The sequence below is a fragment of the Falco biarmicus genome, chromosome 3, assembly GCF_023638135.1.
Source record: "Falco biarmicus isolate bFalBia1 chromosome 3, bFalBia1.pri, whole genome shotgun sequence".
In the NCBI taxonomy this organism is placed as follows: domain Eukaryota; kingdom Metazoa; phylum Chordata; class Aves; order Falconiformes; family Falconidae; genus Falco; species Falco biarmicus.
Genome location: NC_079290.1, coordinates 86,357,169 through 86,378,276, shown reverse-complemented (window position 1 = coordinate 86,378,276; position 21,108 = coordinate 86,357,169). Strand labels below are relative to the sequence as shown.

Genomic DNA, 21,108 nt, shown 5'->3' with positions numbered 1-21,108 from the left:
CATAAGGCAAGAAAGTTCACAAAGAAAGGGAGTAATTTTTGTTAAGCCAATTGATGAGGGAGGGAAGAAGGGCATGGAAAAAGCAAACATGAATGCTTATGGGTACATATGAAAGGATGGAGTCAGCTTTCTGTATTTTATTCAACTTTATTATGTATCGCATTCTTTTGAAGTCAATCCTGTTCTTCATTTCACCCAGGAATTATTCAGAGTTTGTGTTTTCTAGGCATCTTTGCAATTTTACAATCATCTTACACTGTGCCAAGGGTAGTTTAAAATGTAGTATGAGGTTCTTTAGTTACGTTATTTATTTTTCCTGGATTCTCTGAACAGTGCTTCGTTCTTTCTTAGGCAAACTTTGATTTCAGCTAGAAACTCTATTCCTCCATGAAAACAGGAGGCGATGGGAAAAACAGTGAGCCGTTCACACGCTCATCATAAATCTCTCCTCTCTCACAATAAACAGTTCATCATCTTCCAGCTCTCCCTCATGCTGATGATTTTCCCACTCTACAAATGCCAGATTTAATGCCTCCTTCAGCTCCTACTCCCCTCTTTGTGCCTCCATCCGCGCCATCATTTATGAATAAAACGCTGCCTGTATCATCATTTATTAAGCTACCACATTTTCTTGATAGGTCCAACAGCTCAAGTTAGTAAGACACTGTCTGTACAGAGAAACCTCAGAGAGGAACGTCACATCAGAAACTGTGGAGCCTCTCATGGGAGACTCAAGGGAAGCCTTCTTTCTAGGACAATATTCACATATAATGCACCACAGAACTGGTAAGCTTGCCTGCTTGCACTCCTCCTCTTCCCATTTTCTTTTTGTAAGGGAAACCAAGCTGCTATACCCTGATGTTATTTGGGTGTATTCTGGCTCCTGTTGAGATGCATCTGTCTCCATAAGAACTCCTACTCAGGTGTTAACCAACACGTAAAAGCAGCAGATTTGGCCATGACCCAGCAAGGACTGCTTCTTGTGAACTGTTCAGATCATGATACAACAGAACCGTTAGCATTATACAACAGAGGAACCAGCTCTTTGGACCACATCTTTATTCTCGTTGTTTTTTTCTTTAGCCCTAATCAACACTGAATAATTCCTTAATGCTTTAGAAAAAGTAAGACGTTAGGGCTCAGCCAACTACTTATGTCTTGAACTTGACCATTCCCTGCCAAAAATCTAGGAAAAAACATCAATTTGAATACAGTTCAAGCCAAAATTCCGCCATGAGAAGCAAACCTCTAAACAACAGAAGTACACTCCAGCAATTACATAGCAATAAGTTACTTTGCTCAGGGGTACTTGTCCCTCACCTTGAGTCCTGCCAGATACCAAGGGAAGAGTCTAGAGAGGCAGGCCACCAAGGTGCACTTCTCAGTAACGCTACCCATCTGCACAGGAATAATCTCCTTTTGCTGAGAAGGCACAGCAACTCATGCATAAACCAGATCTTCCCAGCGCTCTCTATCTTGCAGCCCCCGCTGAATGCAATGAGGGAAGCAGGTGCATCTATGGTTTTACATATATTATTTGGATGGGTAGATTGGAAAAATTGCTCAGGTCAGTCTAGGGAAAATGTACTTTCTCTGAAAAGGAAATTTGGACAACTGCAATAAGAGATGCTCTGGCTTTCGAAGAGCTGCACAATCACTCTGTGATCTAGCAGCTGGATTAAGGAATATCTTCACAAGCAAATAAGCGTTTTGCTTTTAGTGGGATATAAGCATCACTGACAAGCATGAGCATCTCTTTTTTCCGCTTTATCCATCATCTTGCCAATTGATAAGTGTGAGAAGTGTACTGTACATACTCATTTCACTTCTAAACAATAAAGAAAAAAAAGTCAGCAGTCTTGAAAGAGATCCCAAATACTAAAATATTCAACATTTAATGCATTTTACACATTTGAAAGAGAAGAGGCATATAGCTATGACTGTATATCCAGGTCACCCACATAAAGTGATCTCTGCTCTTATTCTTATATATGTTACCTGTGTGTTGCAAGACAGAGCTTGAAGAAACCTTCTCAGTGGCAGCAGAAACTACTGCAGCAGGATCAGGCTCTGTAACTGCTCCACTGGCCACAAAACTGTGTCCCTGAAATGACAGCTGCTGAATGACTGTTTAGATAAATGAAAATCCCAAATTCTTTTTTTTTTTTTTCTTTCTTTTCAAATCCTTCCATGTCTCAATTCTTGTGTCTGTCTGGAAGACAGACACTCCTCATGCTGAAAATACAAGGCACTTGGAAACACAATACAAGATTATAATTATATATAGCTAATAAATTGTTTAACGTATTTACATAAAGGTGTCTAATAGTGTACATAGACACAGATATATATATATACACCCACATACACAATTTATCTATAGTTATATACTTGGAAAAAACCAGTTAAATGCTAAAGTAATACTTGTTGGTTACAATGTTTGAGCAGAAAGAAGCTGAGCCCCAGTGACTTCATAAAAATTAGGATGAAATATAGCTGATGTTTCCTTGGCTGTGACTAATAAGCACTAAACAGCATATGTGATGTCTACTTGGAGCACTTCTCTCTAAGGCAATGGCCATGGCTCCATGAGTATGACTGGGATTACTGGGTCCCAACATTACACCCCATCTCCCAAATTCTCCTGGCTAAGTGTGCAAGTGACCTTAGACTTGGGAAAAGTTGTCCTCCAAAAGCCCACAACTGTCTATACAGAAGGAACCACAGTGGGAAGAGCTGTATTATAGGAAACAGGTGGGTTTGGACATGACTTTTGCTAAGAGGCAGTTGTCCAAGCCAAGGTCAGATGCTGGCATTAAGCTGTCTCACATGTGAGCCCCACAGAAAAAGCAGCTTGGATACGAGAAAATACATGATGAATATTGCCCTACGTCTTTTAGCTTATTTCATCTCCCACAGCAATGACCCAAGTGACTTTTCCTACAAGGCAGGATAGGGAAAAGCCACAGTCCTAAAGTCCATCACCTCCACCCAGAGCATCCCTCCCTCCCTTGTTTTGCCAGAGGTAGAATGGGCAGAAGCATCCTGACACTTCCCAGAGGCTGTGCGCCTGCTGTGGGAACCATGTCAGGTGACATGTGCCCAGTCTGATGCCCAAAAGCATTTCCAGTGTCAAGACCCAACCACCCATCCCGAGAGCATCAGCAGCAAACTGCAGAGATCAGCTTCCCATCAATCCTATTGGCAATCCATTTGTTAAATATTTTCCTGTTTACACAAAGCCAGGCAGCTCAGGAGGCACCCACAGAGCTGACAGTTTTAAGAAGAGAATATTCCAAGTTCTTTTGCTTTTTTTCTTTTTTTGATTCCTTATGACCCCATTTTCCCTCCCTAATTTTCTTCCCCTATGTAGAAAACAGCTACAGCATGTAAAACGCCAGAGGCACAGTCCTCTTGCCATGAAAACAGATGCTTTTTTAATTGTCCATCTCTCAGGCATAATTGGTTGAACGGAGACACATATAAAATAGGCTGCAGCACATGTGTCAAGGGAGGGAGCTTTCCTCAGCTGGTGTGAGAGGAAAAAATCTCCATCTACCAGCCTGAGAAATGCAGTAATTTAGCAGGATCCACTCACATTCACTTTTCAGTGCCATAATTAGCATGGTCTGGTCCCATAATGTAGTAACCTTCACTTTGTGACCCAACCTTCTCTTTTTATGGCTTGTTAGCAGCGCGGTCATTCAGGTACAGCCCGGAAAAAGGAAGAAACATATATGAAGCTACGGGACAGTTGCCATCCATGGTAAGGGAGCACTTGGGTAAAATGCACAGGCATCTACTCACCAACTTTAAATATTTCTTGTCCTATTCCGATCCTATCTACACAGGAGAAAAAGGTTATCCCTTTTTGTGGTCATATCCTCATTGATGGAAACCTTTTCTCTCATCATTCCAGTTAACTCCAGATTTAACCAGGGTGCAAAGACCCTGTGCTCCCAGCTCTGTTTGAAATCGTATTTAATAAAGAAGATTAACAACCACGATGCTGGTAAAAAAGGATTTAAAAAGAGAAGAAAAAAAGTGTCTTCTTTTTAATTAAACTTGGTTTGCTATTAGACTGAACCTTTCATACAAGATTGCTTCCCAACTTTGTGATTAATTCACTGTAAACCCCTACAAATTCACAAGGCTTATTTTGTCTATCTGCAAAATGGAGAAATAAAACTAGGACCTAGATTTCCAGCATTTCTACTGAGGCTTTTAAAATGCCTGTTGCTATAGTACTGTGAAATCTTTTTACAAATGAGCCTGAAATATTATCAGCATTTCAATAGGTAATTACAAGGGGGCGGGGGTGGTGATGGGGTGGTGGTGGTGGAAATCAGTATTTTTTCCTGTGTCCTTTAAAACCTTTAAACCTAGATTTGTAATTGAAGTGCAAACTGACCTTTATAAACTGTACAGCATCGCTAAAACACATTATGCTGCAGGGCTTGGGGGAATTTGCCATGCTCAGCAATTCAACAATCTTACTTTCTTTCACTTGTGTTCTTCAGACAATGTGACATAGCTGGATTTTCCCTCTATTCCAGAAGCAAATCAAGCAGGAGAGGTTAAGGAGCTTTATCAACACTATAATCTAAATCTCCTGTCAACTTGCTGCTGTAACCTGCTTTTTGGCAAATAACACTGCTGTTTTGCCCACCTTCTCAAACATTTCATCAGCTAATACTAACCCATATTAAATCCCATTTGCAATCTGCTGGCTCAGATGGTTAAATGGTCTACATACAGAAATGATCCATCCACGCCAGTTGAACCATCTCGGATGGTTTTCTCTCTAACCTGGTCGTACCGTAACGTGACTGCAAATACGTGCGTTCCCATAAACACGCAACAGAAATGCCAGGCGCTGGACTTTGCGAGTGGATGATTCTAGTGAAAGGAAACAAGTGCGCTTAAAGCTTCACACGGGAAAACCAGTGCAATCCTGCACATAAGCAGGAAGCCCTCACAGTACGGATTTCACAAATTTCTTTCAGTTCTTAGGAGTCCATCTGCAGACAGTAGTTTTAACAGCACCCAAACCATGTCAGCACCACTCTCTGCCAACACAAGCCCAACTTGTCCTGGTCCAGCTGCCTTTGCGCTGTCATAGAATCATACAGGTTAGAAAAGACCTTTCAGATCATCAGGTCTAATTGTTAACCCAGCACTGCCAAGTCCACCACTGAACCATGTCGCCGAGCGCCATGTGTACATGTCTTTAGATACCTCCAGGGATGGTCACTCAACCACTATCCTGTTTCAGCACTTTACAACCCTTTCAGTGAACAATGCTTTCCTAACATCCAATCTAAACCTCCCCTGGTGCAACTTCAAGACATTTCCTTTTGTCCTACCACTTATTACTTGGGAGAAAAGACCAACAATTCACCTCACCAAAACTGCCTTTCAGGCAGCTGTAGAAAGTGATAATGTGTCTCCCCTGAGCCTCCTTGTCTCCAGGCTGAACAACCCCAGGACCCTCAGCCGCTCCTCACAGGACTTATTTTCTAGACCCCTCACCAGCTCTGTTACCCTTCTCTGGACACGCTCCAGCACCTCAATGTCTTTCTTGTAGTGAGGGGCCCAAAACACAGTGTTCAAGGTGTGGAACCTGCATATGCATCTGCAATGTAAGGCTGCCTTTCTGCTCTCATCTCCTTCCTTCCACCAGGGACAGGTTCACCTGAATGAATGGTACTAATTTACTTCCCCCCATCCCACAGGCAGCAGCATTTGTTTTGATCAAACTTATGTCAGCTTGTATTGCCTCTTTCCTTTAACATCTTTGCTTAGTCATCTCAGTCAGCTCCCGCTGGTCCTGCATAAGGCTGTGACCAAAAAGGCATCTAGAAGTAGCATTTTGGCTCAAAGGCAGAGCTTGACAGCTCCTAGACAGCATAGATCAGGTACATGCTAATTTTGGTCATACCCAGGATTTTTCAGTTTGCACCTCTTGGGAGTCAGCACCAGAAACAAAAGCTGTGGCTCCTTCTCCTGCCATGTTTGTATTCCTCCTCCACTCCAGGTTTCACCTCCAAGCAGCAAGACGACTCCAGCCACAATCACTTCCCCTCAAGGCCACAAATTTCTTCATTTTTTTTAACACCATCTACAAAGGTGTTACACAAGGCTTTGGAGCACAGGGTTACTGTTTCTTGCAGCTTAAGAGAAAGAGAAGGAGAAATACAGTTGAAACACAACACTTGTTCAATGCTCTGCATTTCAAGTGCTCCAACAAGTTTGCTTTCTTCATCTGCACCTTTTGTAACATGGTTGTTGCCATGGGACCAAGTGGCACCAGCACTTGTGATACTCAAACATTCAAATTTTATTGAACTGTTTACTATTGCAAAGTGCAGGGGGTCATGTGTACAGCCCTGACCTTCTGGACTGACTTACTTTATATTAATATTAATAGAATAACTTTTAAAGGAGGATGAAAATTCTTCCTCAGCTACTTTAACCCCTAAGGACGTGTACTAGGGAACTAATACTTTTTTCCCCCTCATTATCTTAAATCTATAAAGAAAACCACCATTTTCTGACATTACGATCTTGGAAAGAAATATGACATTACTTGTTCATTATTCTGCAAGACTGAATGCATGAAGATCACAAGATGCGAACAGGCAAGCTCTCCATGTACAAATTGCATCTGTGTTTTGTGAACAGAAAGAGCAAGTAAGGAGACAGCAATATAAAATGCCCTGGTAAACACGTATAAACCCCTTGAGGTTTTACTTTCTTCAAAATAAAACACATATGTTTGTTGAACACTTGACCTTCAGCTTTGTTATTCAAGAGGAGGTCATGGACCCACGGCTAATCACAGGCATTTTCTGCAATAAATCTGCCAAGTTACATGCTAAATTCCAAATGCTGAGATATTAGTAACAACCAGTCAATGGTGTATTAAAATTATCATTCCTTGGCTTCTCTTTTCTTTTCTTTGTAATTTTCATGCGGCACTACTCAATTCTCTTCTTCCAATACATCTTCCCAAAAAGCATCCTCATCTGGCTTACCCAGTTCTACTTCAAACAAGGTAGGGAAAGGGGCTTATTCCCAATCCCCTGAGAGACTTCATTTTGATGTCCCATTACTGCTCTGTGGAAGTGTTACTTGCCCCAAACCATCTCCTTACTCAGTTAAAACATCCAATGTCCACACAAACCACCCAAGGACTTGATTAACCCCTGGTGATACCACCTGCAATGGGAAGATGGATGGTTGTCTCTGTGCAGAGGGTTTATTATGCTCCTGATTGAGCACGGTATGAAAGGAATCACCCATTAGAGCGCTGCAATGAACAAATGCTGTGATACTAGCAATCCAGAGCAACTTCTCCAGCAAGCAACAGCTTGGCAGATCCTCATACTCTTCTCTGAGATTAGACTCTATTATTTTCTTTCTTTCCCCCCCCCTCAAACCCAGCAAATCTTCCAGAGGACGGTAATTGCTTCAACAGATAGCCTGCAGAAATGTGACCGAATGGATCAGCTGAAGCCACAGATCACAACAAACATCATTCTCGTTGATGGGACCGCTGCTCCTGGCTTTATGGCCAGTGTAAGACTCACAGAATAAATGAGACCTTACACAAAGCCAATAGAAGTATTCCAATAAGCATTAGCATGTTTGGATCAGTGTGTCAGATCCCTGAAGGACTCCATGGCAGAATGGATGCTCAGCCCTGACAACGGTGCACTCCATGGCTGCAAACATGAATTATTAAACAAACTTCATCCCACAGGTCCCTCCAGTCAATCAATAGGCTCTGCATCACTGAATGTCTAACTGTGGGCATAAAAACTTAGCATAAACACGTAGCCATCCTGTCCCCCCTCCAGGAATTTTGCTTTGGTCTAGAAAAGTTTACAAAGCTTGTATGTACAAATCCAGAGGCAAGTCACTCCAATCAGGATCTTGAGTCATTAGATAAACTTCCTGCCCATGGATATTTCAACAGAAATGAAAAAAAAAATAAAAAAAAAATAAAATTTGCCCTCTGCAGGCTATGCTAACAGAATGTGAACTCATCTTTCACTATCTCTAACTCTGTGGGAGAAAAGAGGCAAAATATTTGAAGTTAGTTTGATTTCTGAGGTGAGGGAGGATGAACTTTGCTCTGTTAACTCAAAATGCCAATCTTTAACCTAGTACAATTCCACTCCACATTTCATTTCTAACACACGAGAATGGCAAAAGAAGTAAACCCCCAATTAAAAAGCTGGTATTTTGGCTAATAAAAGGGGGGGGGGGGGGGGGGAGGGAGATCTTCATATTTTTCAGCTATTAAGCTCAGAAAAGCTTCTGAAAAATTAACAAAAGTATTGCTGTTATAATGGTGGTCCAAGAGATGAAAAGGAAGTAGCTTATTCTATTAATTTATTCCTCCTGCTGTCACCCACAAAACAAAAAATAAAATAACATCAGCGTGAGTTCAGCATTTCCAAGATAAATATCTTAGAATAAATGTATGAAAAGACCAAGCATGGCAGTATTTTTACACACAGCAATATGTGGCTACACTTCTGGTAGTGTCATTTTTTCTCGCTACAAATAGAGCGCTTGCTCGAGGCGGCAGTTGGCTTCCAAAATGGGAGCGTACACTTTTCACCTGAGGCACCAAACCAGAAGGGGTGCGTGAGGTGGGGAGAAGGCTTATTTATACAATATCTAGTCACTGGCAGAAGAAAAGAGTCATCTCTCTGTTTATCCAGATCTGTGCTCTGAATGGGCGGAAAGACTGCAGAATGATACTGCAGAGCCTGCTTCCTTGGAGTGAATGTGCAGACCTGGGCTCACCCTGTGGAAACCAACTTCTGTTCCTCACTTCCCCTTAAGATGTTACAGCCATAGCGTTTAGCCAGCCCGACCTAAAGCTGATGGGCAAATCTGCAAAGTGGAGATGGGAACAAGAACATGTGGGAAGGCTGGGGCTCCCATGCAACGCAGTTTTCACCTGAAGAGACACCAGCACTGAGTGGGATGCCATGGTCTTGTTTCCTTGACTCACTGAGACACCAAGGAGTGATCAGAAACTGCAATCCAAGACATGAAAGCATGAAAAAATGAAATAAAAAGCAGCGGCATTAAGAAATCTTCCAAAGGAAAAGGGAGATACTTGGTTATCCCACAGGTGCCATCTTTCTTTGTCCCCATCTTGCATCTCCTGGAGCATCCATCACTTGCCACAATTGCTCCATCGCTTCATGGCTTAAAATTCACAGCCTGCTTCCAAAGGCTGCCTTGATGGGGGGAGATGCTATTGCTTTGGCCAAGGTTTCTGGCCACCTCAGACATCTGGCAAGGGCAATCTGGGAGGAAAACACTGAAAAGAAAAACTTCTCTGACAGATTGATTTGTAGTGACCATTAGAAACTGTTCAGGCATGTGAACAGATACTCCAAGGACCTCTCTAAGCAGGGAAGGTGGTCAAAAGCAGATGAATTTATCATCATTGGAGATTTCTGCGGTTCATCACCAGCTTTTGTAATTTATCACAGAGATGCCATTTAGCTGGAGCTCTGGGATTCTTAAGGGTGAGATCTGTCACATAAATACAGCTATTAATGCAGCAAGTGTATTATACAGTTAAATGCAAATGTTGCAATCTGGCAACCCATTTTTACTGCCAAACCTAGAAGGTTTTTCATGTCAGAAATTGATGCCAGCAGCGATAAATGGAGTATAGATAAAGTTAATCCGACCGCTTTGAGTTGAACAGGGAAGGTATTACTTTGAAGGTTTAACATATTAAGGGAATCAAAACGACATTTCAAAATATTTATGGATTTTTTATTTTTTATTTTTAAAGCTTATACAAGCAGTATAACAAAATCATATAAAATATTATTAAATCCTACCCTTAATTAAACATGCTGACAGTTAAAAGCTTCTGTCTGAATTACTTTAAAAAAAATCTTCTTTCAGTAAATTACAACTTTAAAATATCTTTCTGCTCTAAATGAATCTGCATTCCACAGGAATTAAAACCTTTTTAACAGAAGCTTTAAAAATAAAAAAAATGGAAAAAATTAAGCTATACCTCCAACTTATCAAATGTAAAGGTAAGATAGTGAAGAAAAAAGGAAACAATACCCATAAATGATAAAATGAACAAGCAAGAAGTCTTTACTGGTTGATGTCAGCTCAGAAAAGCTGAGGGGCACAGATTCATCTGCCACCCCAGGAGGTCGGTGAGGCTCCTAGCCATGAGGACACCATTCAGCCTCTCTTGACCATACACAGATGAAACAGGGTATGTCCAAAAATCATTTCAGTCCCGCTAAGTTACAAGCAACCCTACAACTCACAAAAAAGCCTAGGGTCACTCTGCTGCTTTGTGAAATATTTGTTGGGTGGGAACAAACTGAGCCGTCTTAATCATTCACCCTGAAGGTAAACTATCAGTAGTAATTCTCTCATTTGATTCAGGGGGTCACCTACTGCCACTTGAGCTGTCCTAGCATGTCACCATGCCTAATGTTGTTATTTCAGTAGTGAATGAACTGAATTCACAGTCCTGTGCCGAAACTTCCAGCCCTCCTACATGTCTCAGAGACTCTGGGGCATCTCAATAGCCTCAAGAGTCACCTATCTTATCAGGATGAGCTGAAGCTTGGCAGACACCGTAGACCGAGCTCACATAGATGCCTACCTTTCGGTGTCTAATCCATAAGAAGGCAATTTGAACAACCTGTGTCAAGCAAGTGCCATACCTGGGTCCAATCCATCATAAACTTAAAGATAACGTTTCAACAGTGCTTCTACAAGTCCAGCAAACCACCTCAGACCGACCCCGAGTGCACTGACCAGCTCACTGCCATTCTATATTTGACTCTCACTGTTCATAGAGGCTTCAAGTCTGGATAAGGATGCTTCTCTGCAAGAGCACCCCAAATGGTGAACCCTGCATAGGTCACGCTGGAAGTGCTTCACCACAGGTATCACTTGATTTCAGGGTCGTGTGGTGGCAAAGCAAACTAATGAAGTGTTTTTACTCTTCACCCACCACTCACCCCCACCCCCTGCTGTTGTGGCAAATTGCCTGGGAAGGGTGAGGAAGATGGAGTTCCCTCTAATCCCAGCAAAGAATATGGCCAACTACATATGCGTTTTGGCATAACTTGTGTGCCAGGGAATACAAGTGCCCTGTGAGATTAATGTTTGGCCCAAGGGCAGGTACGAGTAGCAATCCAAAAGCTGCACTTTTGGCCACTTCCAGAATCATTGCCTTTGCCTCACCCCAAAGCAGCTCAGATCTCAAACTGAACATTCAATTTGTAAAATACTTTGAAACTCCTTTGCAGTCCTGAATCATAACCACTTCTGCAGCACAGCCCTAATCACATCATGAAAGACTAGACATCAAAAAGCATGCGCTTTGCCAGTGCTCTGCAGATAGTGAGCGCTTTGTGGGTGTATATTCACTAATACCGCTGAGATGGGACACTCGGGCTGTAGCCATATGAATTCTCTGCCATGCACCATCTTACCCAGGATAGCTGTACCATTTCAATCAGAAAAACAGGTTTATTTTCTCACACCTTGCAAAAGTAGAGCTCAGCCCTCTCTCAGTTGCAGAAAAAAGCCCTATGTATTTCAATAAGCACAGTTTAAATAAAATAATTAATGCAAACGGAAGAGGGATGTGGAAGCTAAAATTTGGACTTTTCCTCAAATCAGGAGAAATCAACGCATTTTGCTGTATGGATGCACTCAAAAATCTCATCAGTATTAAAAGCTCTTAAAATATCCTTCTTACAGCTCCTCCTTAAACAGGCTAATTCTTCTGCTAGTGGCTGGTAAAGTATCCAAAAAAGTCAGGGAGTGAAAACTCATGGGCTATACCCCAGACACACTTAAAATTGGGTAGTATGCAATGACCATAACTCAGTGCAATATTTTTCTTGCCCTTGCACATGCAATGAGCTAAGGTCAAATGTCCAATAAGGAGATGTACTCCTTCCTGAGGAGAGCAATGCAGGAAGCCTGGTTTGAGGAGCACTGATGGCTGCTATGGTCAACCAGCCTCCACAGAAAGGGCATCAAGGACCCTTCATGCCACTAAAACCTCAGTCACATGGTTTCAGCATAGCCATCAAATGATACTTGCAACCTGCATGACCACTTTTCTTTTCCTAGAATCGTTTACCTTGAAAAGAACTTTAAGATCATCAAGCCCAACTGTTAACCCAGAACTGCTAAGTGCACGACTAAATTGTACCTCTAACCACCACATCTACACACTTTATGAACACTTCCAGGGATGGTGATTCCACCACCTCCCTGGGCAGCCTGTTCCAGTGCTTTATAACCCTTACAGGAAAGAAATTTTTTCCTAATATCCAATCTAATACTCACCTGGCACAACTTAAGGCCATTTCCTCTTGTCCCATCACCTCTAACTTGGGAAAAAAGAGTGACATCCACCTGCATTTACAAACTACTTGCTGGCAGCTGTAGAGCAGGGGTCTTCAAACTACAGCCCACAGGCCGGATACAGACCCCCAGGGTCCTCAATCCGGCCCCCGGTATTTACAGACCCCCCTGCCCCCCCCCCGCCGGGGCTGGGGGGGGAAACCAAGCAGCCGCAGATGGCTGCCTGCCACTGCATCCACGCGCCGGCCCCCTGGTTAAAAAGTTTGAGGACCGCTGGTGTAGAGAGTGAGAAGGTCCCACCTGAGCCTCGTCTTCTCCAGGCTAAACAGCCCCAGGTTCCTTAGCCGCTCCCCATAAGACTTGTGCCCCAGACCCTTCCCCAGCTCCGTTGCCCATCTCTGGACACGCTCCAGCACCTCAATGTCTTTCTTGCAGTGAGGGGCCCAAAACTGAACACAGGGTTCGAGGTGCGGCCTCACCAGTGCTGAGCACAGGGGGACGATCACTGCCCTGGTCCTGCTGGCCACACTGTTTCTGATACAAGCCAGGGTGCTGTTGACCTTCTTGGCCACCTGGGCCCACTGCTGGCTCATGGTCAGCCGGCTGTTGACCAGCACACACAAGTCCTTTTCCACCAGGCAGCTTCCCAGCTGCTCTGCCCCCAGCCTGTAGTGTTGAGTGGGGTTGGTGTGACCCAAGTGTGGGACCCAGCACTGAGCCGTGTTGAACCTCACACAACTGGCCCCAGCCCATCAGTCCAGCCTGTCAGATACCCCTGCGGAGCCGTCCTTTCCCTCAAGCCGATCAACATCCCTGCCCAGCCTGGTGTTGTCTGCAAACGTACAGAGGGTGCACTCAACCCCGTCATACAGATAATCGATGAAGATATTAAACAGGAATGGCCCCAATTCTGAGCCCTGGGGAACACCACTTGTGACCCAGTCACAACAGGACTGTGTCAGGTTGTTAAGAAATGCAAGATTCCCTCATCCCACCCCACCCCTAAAAAATTGCTGGGTTTACATTTGTTAAATCAAATTCTGTTCTCAGTAAAAAGAAAAATAATCTGGTGTCACACAGGTAAGCCTTATCCTCATAGCAACATTTTATAGGGGATACCTCTGGACCCAAGCCTCTGTCTGTTGCTGGGCAAAGCCATGCTTCACCCCTGGTGTGCTTGGTCAGTAATGAACAAAACATAAGCAAGACTGATACAGGGGAGCACACCACACTTCTCAGAGAGCATTGCCAAGGTTACAGGGATGCTTTCAATTCCAGGCTCTTTCTTGAGGGTGTTGGAAGACTAAGCAGACATACCCAATCCCAAGAGCAGAGACTAGTTTTCACTGCCTTTTGCAGACAGCACTTTATCTGAGCGTTTAATTTTATTTACCTAAATTAAAAGCTAGTTTCCTTCAGTGCCTAATGTTGGAGAACTCCCTCATCCCACACCCTCTGGCTAAGGAGGCAGATAAATGCCTTGGGAGCTTAGATTATTAAACCAAAGGTCAGGAGGAGAAAAAAAAAAAAACAAAAAAAAAACCAGTTGATTTTTCCTGCAACATATCAGTACTTAACAAGCTCTTTGTAGGCAAACATCAGTGGAGAAAGCTGTCAGCATTGCCTGCTGGCCCTAGCTATTCACCCTAGCTACATGCCCCTTTTTTTCTTTTGCTCCCATTTCCTTCCCAGTTAATCCAGGGTCAGGTGCATTCCACCAACTCCATGCAGAGCTTCTTACGAGCATTTATGTTTCCCTTGCCAGGAATTCCAGCTCCAAGTGCATAGCACACAAATATTTGTGCTGGCTCTGGGAAGAGACTTGACCAAGATTATTCACTGTTGGGTCTCATATATACCCTACTCACACAGCAGCAACCAAGACTGCTTGGCTGACTAGAGCTAGCACTCCATTTGGGATGAAATCTCCCAAATTCACTTGCCACAGATACAGTCCTTATTCTAAATGACTCAGCTATCAAAGGGAGATAAACCATTTCAGAAATGGGAAAGGCCCAATTTGACAGTAAGAAGCTTGCCTTCATCTGATGCCTTTATACATCCTGTGCATAAGAGGCAGAAGGTCTGCATGAATTTGAAAAGGAGTCAGGCAATTCTATTTTCTTCTGGTTTAGCAGGACCCTGAAGCTAGGTAAGCCAATACTTTTGCAGTATACGGACTATGGTAGCCAAATGTCCCATGCGGCAGGACCACTATTCACCAAGAATCCCTAGTCACAAACTCTGCCTCCCCCCGCCTCCCTAACCATCTCATTTTAGGCAGAGCCTTAGTCACCTAGTTAGCATGAAAGTAGAAAGCGTGGCATTTTTACTATTTAGATACTCACAGACACTATTGTTTTCCTAATAGCCAAGGCTATAAACCTATCAAACGTTCCCCTCATTGTTCCCCAACCATCTCCCAAGTTAGAGGATATTCAAGGAGAAACATGAATCAACCTTTGAAGGAAAGGGGTCAAGTGGCAAAGAAGGAAGATTAAGCCATGATTTACAGCCGGGGAAGCAGAAAATGCTGCCCTAAAGGTCTCACCTGAAGAGCTGACCCTCTGCTTGCTCCTGAACATAGAGATATATGCAGCACTGCCAGGTCTTGTGATTCATGGCATGCTGCTTTTCGCTGGTGCAGCTCTCATGAAAGACAGGCAGAGATGCTTGTAGAGCATTCAAGGCTGCCTGCATGCATCTGGTGACTAAATAGGGGCAACACAAAGGACACATCAGTGTTAAGACAGGATGAAAAAACTGGAGGACTGAGGGGCAGACAACTGCTGGTCCTCCCTGGGTTGGCACCCTGGAACTGTTTGGTCCAGAGATTCAACAAGCCAAAAGGGAGAAATCAGGAGAGACCTCCTGCTACAGCACAGGGAGAGGGGAGGAACCAGGAGGGTGGAAGGAGACAGCTGGAGGAATTCTGGGGTCGATGACAGGGGCAGGGAAGCACAGTTAAAATTAAAATAAGCTGCATTTAGCTATCTGGACAATTAATGATAATTCTGAGATGAAAAATAATTACTGCAATTAGTGCATTATGCATCTATTTATGTAACTGCTCAAGAAAGAAGAAAATCATGTAGCCATGTTTTTGAAGTGCTCCAAAGAGTCAAGGAATTGATTATTAAATTACAAAAAAATAATAGTTTATAAGTGCAAGCACAATCGCTGCTCTGAATGACAAAGGCTTTCCTGGGTTAAGGATCTCCATCACTTATTAAAGTGGTTTATGGTCCAAATAGTTTTGTACATGTAAACATCTTTCATGATTACGTCAGTCTCCACAGACTGAGTTTTTACTCTTACATTCTCTCCAATCTCTTAAATTTAGTTCCAAGTCTTCTGACTATTATTACTATTACTATTTTTAACCCCCAAGTTTGCAAACCAGAGTGTATGTGAATTAGGGCAGATCCAATTCACTGATGAAGGCAATGAATCGGAAAGGGGATAGAGACTGCAAACCAGTCTGAGAGTTTATATTGCTTTGAGAAGGTCAGTCAAGTCCATCAGGCAAATTATAATGTATAAAGCCAATATAACAAAATAGAAATCAAATTCTCCCCTTTGTTCACAGCCCAATCGCAGCAGGAACTACAGTCATATTCGCAAAATCAGAGCCACATTCCAAGTACTTGGTTTTAGCATGCAAGATGCATTAAGGGAAGCAGCTTTAATAAATTGTGCTACATTTGGAAAAGCCATTTTAATTCTTTAATTAGCATGCATACAATGAAAACTAACTGCACGTGTTTGTGTATACACATATATAGAAGAGTGTGTAATGAACTGTAACTATTGCAAGTGAAACTGAAGTTTCCATTTTCTTAGTGCTGTGCCACGTGACGCACGTTTCAACACCACAACATACTTCTCCTTCTATAAAATATCTTCTTGCCCTTTCCTTTTTTTATTCTCCTTCTCTTGGGTCCATGCGTTTTGGCAAAGTGGGGAGCAGTGGTGAGAAGGAAAAAGCTACACAAGCATCTGTGGTGTTTAACTAATTCCCAGCAGCCTCATGTTCATTTTACCCTAACCTACCTCCCTCGGTGGGATGGGGGAGAGATTCAGGAAGGTAAAAGTGAGAAAACTCCTGGATTGAGATAAAGACAGGTAAAGCAAAAGCCACACACACAAGCAAAGCAGAGCAAGGGATTCATTCACCACCTCCCATGGGCAGGCAGGTGCTCAGCCATCCCCAGGGCAGCCGGGCTCCATCACACATAAGGGTGACTTGGAAAGGCAAACATCATCATACTGATTGTTCCCTCCCCCCCTCCTCCTTCTTCCCCCAGCTGTATGTGCTGAGCATGTTGTCATACAGCCTGGAATACCCCTGGGGTCAGCTGGGGTCAGCTGTCCCGGCTGTGTCCCCTCCCAGCTCCTTGTGCCCCCCCAGCCTGCTGGCTGGTGGGTGGGGTGAGGAGCAGCAAAGCCCTTGGCTCTGTGTGAGCGCTGCTCAGCAGGAACCAGACATCCCTGTGTTGTCAGCACTGTTTCCAGCACAAATCCAAAACACAGCCCCATACTATTATTAATAATATATTAATAAAATTAAGTCTAATCTCAGCCGAGACCAGTGTAGCATCCTACACTGGCTACACATTAAAAATAAATAAAACTAAATTAAAAAAACAACAAACAACAAAAAATAACAACACATACACAGCCACAGAAAAGCCATTTTTACTGTGGCCCATCATTTTCTGTTATCTACCTACCATTCTCTGCCACCTGAAACCAGCACAAGCAAAGCTTTATATGATCAATACACATCCTACCATCATTAATCACCAACAGAAAGGAAAAAAAAAAACAAAACGAAGTAAGCCTGACAAAAAAGTGTCCAGCTATAAAAACAAGACAGAAGAAAGGGTGAGGATAGGTGAGGAAAAAGAAAAGGCTGAGAGAAAGCAAGATCTGCAGCACTTCAAAACAAACTCACAGTCCATCCTGCAGCTCTTGAGTATCTTTTGAGGTCCCCAAAGATCGGAGGCTTCTTTCCAAAGCAGTCACTGTCAACAGCAGAGAATAAAACCATAAGGAATTAGTACAGTTCTACAGTGAAAAAATATTGGATTTTTATTCGTTTGTCTTTTAATTTTATTTTCTAAACAATACAGTGAAGTAGTGTTTGGACAAGGGACACAGGAGACAAAGGGGAGAACATCTAGCAATAGCTGTTACCCCAAAATGGATAAACTGGGTTCCTTGGATGCATAAATGGTGAAGCCATGTATCATGTACTATGACATGATGGGGTATGACTTCTTTTAACAGCAAGAAAAACTCTGTCCCATGGACCTGGCACAGATCTCTGACTCCTCCAGTCTCAAACTTTCTAACTCTTCATGTTACAGCAATGGCATGGAATTCCCAGGGCTGGAATTGTGCTTTCTGCCAGGAGACTGGGGGAGCACTCTTGGGAGTGGGAAGCCGCTGCTTATCATCCTCAGGGGGTACACCCCTCAGGAGGTACACTGCCCCAGAGAACTGTGTATGGAGCACCTCCAGCTGGAAATGTGCCCTAAATGAAGAGGCAAGAAATTGCATAATAATGATTAATTCCTCTGAAAGGCGATTAAGAGGCAGAACACTGTTGTCCATTCTGATGTCTTCTATCTCATTATTCAAGACTTCAACACTCAAAATCTTTTCTATGTTTTGGCTCAGATAAAATGGAGTGCTTCACTGTGATCACCTCCTGTGTTTAAGCTAGAGAGCTTCTTGGGCTTTTCCATCAGGAGAGGAGAATACTCTACCCTAAGAGCAGCTTGAAGCTGGAAGCATGGTATGTTTTGCAATACACAGTGACTTCAGATTTAAGAAATATATGTTTGTGTATAAAAAAGTAGCTGAAATCTAGTACTGTTGCATTTTTACACCCTTACACATTCACTGTCTCAAATTCACTCTCATATTAACAGCAGGTCACTACTTTTAGACTTTGCATATCAAGTATGCAAAGCACTTCAGGATCTTCCACAATGAAGGATGCTAAATAAATGACATTCTTGATATTTACATGTGGGATTTTCTCAGGACGATTCCAGTTGCAAAAACTCATAACTCCTTATCAGTCACGCTTCAGTATTTCAGGAAGGAAAAAAGAACAGATTAGAAACATGGCTCAATTATTTCCATAGAAATTTAAGAAATCCTCTGTTTTAATGACTGTGCAGACTTGGACTTGGCCTGCAACTTTGAAGAAGTCATAGAATTATACTTCATCTGGCAGACAAAATCCCTTTTTCTCTTTTGGGCTTCATTGGGTTGACACTAAAAGTCACTAAACAGTATAAAAACTAACTAATGTGCCTGAACAACATGAATATTCAAAACAAGCTTAGATACCACTATATATTTTCACCCTACTTGCTAGATCGCAGTAACAGATTTTAGTGTAGAATTTGGCAATTCAGTTAGATAAAGCCTCAAGGAATTGTCTACAACTGAGCTAATAATTATTATCCTTTGCTGGATACACAATGTTTTAAAGAATAAACTTAGATCTCACAGATACTATATTTCCCTTTCTTCCCTCCTCCCTGGTCTTAAGAAATCAATCTCCCATGCAATCTATATATTGTCCCTTTCAAAGACAATATTTCGCATCCGTGGTGGGTTGACCTTGGCTGGACACGAGGTGCCCACCAAGTCACTCTATCACTCCCCTCCTCAGCAGAAGAGGAAGGGAGAAAGTAAGATGGAAAAAACCCCACCTTGTGGGTCAAGACAAAGGTGGTTTAATGAAGCAATAGAATAAAGCAAGAGCAAAAGTTGTGCACAAGGAAGCAAAGGAAAACAAAAGAAGTTATTCTCTACTTCCCATCAGCAGATGATGTTGGGCCACTTCCTAGGAAGCAGGGCTTTGATACGTGTAGTGGTTGCTCCTGAAGACAAACATCGTAAATAATGAATGCCCTTTCTTCCTCCTTTTTCTCATCTTTTATATCTGAGCAGACATCCTATAGTATGGAACATCCCATCGGTCACTTTGGGCCAGCTGTCCTGGCTATATCCCCTCTCAGGGTCTCGCCCACCCCCAGCCTACTGGTGAGGCGGGGGGAATGCTGGAGAGCCAGCCTGGATGCTGTGCAGCGCTGCTCAGCAGCAGCCAACCCCCTGGTGCGTTATCACCACCTTCCTAGCTCCCGGTACAAGCACAGCACCGTGAGGGCTGCCGTGGGGCTCAGCCAGACCCAGTGCAGCATCATCTAAAAATATCTCTGGGCCCATCAACCCTTCGGAACAAAGTAGAGTGTGGTCCTTGGAGAACAGATATCAAGTCAAGGTAGAGGAAGCACTTGTGCAGCCATTGAATTTCTAAGAATGTGTTAAGACGTGTGCAACTCCAGAAGGGAAAACCGCAACTACAGCATCCAGGCACCTTTCTAAGCTGAGCTGCAACATCAGGGCAACTCAAAGTGAAAGCTACTCTGCCAGTGTCTTCCTACAAATGAAGATGAGGTCAATGGAAGACAGATCTGATATGCAAGCAGTTCTTTGCAAAAACAGTACAGACCTTTGCTATTGCCTACTTTGGAGAAGATCAGAGTAGGAAGCCGCTTTCTTATTGCACAGAGGTGTTCCAGACTTCACACACACACCCTTTTACACTGAGGCAAATCCAAGAGCTTTCACATTTCTTAAATATTTTGGAAAAGAGAAATGCAGGCAAAAGAATCCAAGACAGGAATGCAAAAGAAGAGGTAAGTGCTTGTCAGTCAGGTGACAAAATGACGGAGATGCAAGTCCCTATCCTAAAATCTGATCTAATATTATAATGTGAGCATAGTATTTACATACTTACATAAAGGTCAGTTATCCCAAAAGGACAAGGTACGCACTCTGGAACAGCCACAGGTAGGCACATGATATCACTTCTACCTGGGAAATAGCAGGACTGAGACTCCAGCTTGAGTCTACTGGTTCTTAGGGAGACTGAGCTGTTTTGGGGTAAATCTAACTTGCTTTGACCAAGAATCGCTCTATCAAAATCTGTGTCATTCCTGTGCTCGATGAAGAAAATCCCCCCAAAATTTACCAGTTCTGACCACGCCAGCAGTAACTCTACCAAAGAAGCACCATGTCAATCTGTGCTGGAGAGATGCTGTGAAGCCAGTGGTGTAACTGACATCTTGCTTTAAAAGCCTTGTATGCTGAATTTTATAAGGCATGCGCTAGTCCTCCGGGCTACGGCACTCAGAAGAGCTCACTGCTGTTGCAGCTGCAATGATTTACGTAAACTGAGAGTTTGGCTCCATTTGTCTATGCCATCACAATCCCTAAAATCAATGGGGGATAAGAAACAATCCTCAGATGGCAACGGAGATGTTATCACACCTGGGGGATGCTGAAAAATCCTTTGCTCAGCCTCTCAGATCAAGGTAATGGGACTGCGCATGGCACCAACCAGTCACAGGGAGTCATTAATGAGCAAGTAACAGGAATTAGAGAGGGAAGAGGCCCATTAGAGCACTCAGATTCTCCATCTGGCCAAAACAGGCCTGATTCCTCCAGTATATCCTCCACTGATCAGCCCTCTAGACAAGATGCACCAAACCGACCCCTTTTACGAGGGTTATTTCACTTATTTATAAGGCATATACCGAGAGGCAGCTAAAAGCTGTACACTGGAAAAAATGCAAAACCTTGATAAAAATAAGTAGGAAAAAAGGCATCAATAAGACAAAT

General features: G+C 43.1%; 1 protein-coding gene across 7 annotated transcripts in view; it reads right to left on the bottom strand.

The window, feature by feature from the left end:
• The window catches only part of TSNARE1 (t-SNARE domain containing 1), a 507,873-nt gene that overhangs the window by 308,532 nt on the left and 178,233 nt on the right, over window positions 1-21,108 (bottom strand). For all 7 annotated transcript variants that reach the window (XM_056332139.1, XM_056332138.1, XM_056332137.1 and 4 more), the window contains one exon: window positions 17,357-17,426. In XM_056332139.1, coding sequence (XP_056188114.1) covers window positions 17,357-17,426 — 70 coding nt within the window. The remainder of the gene's footprint in view (window positions 1-17,356; window positions 17,427-21,108) is intronic.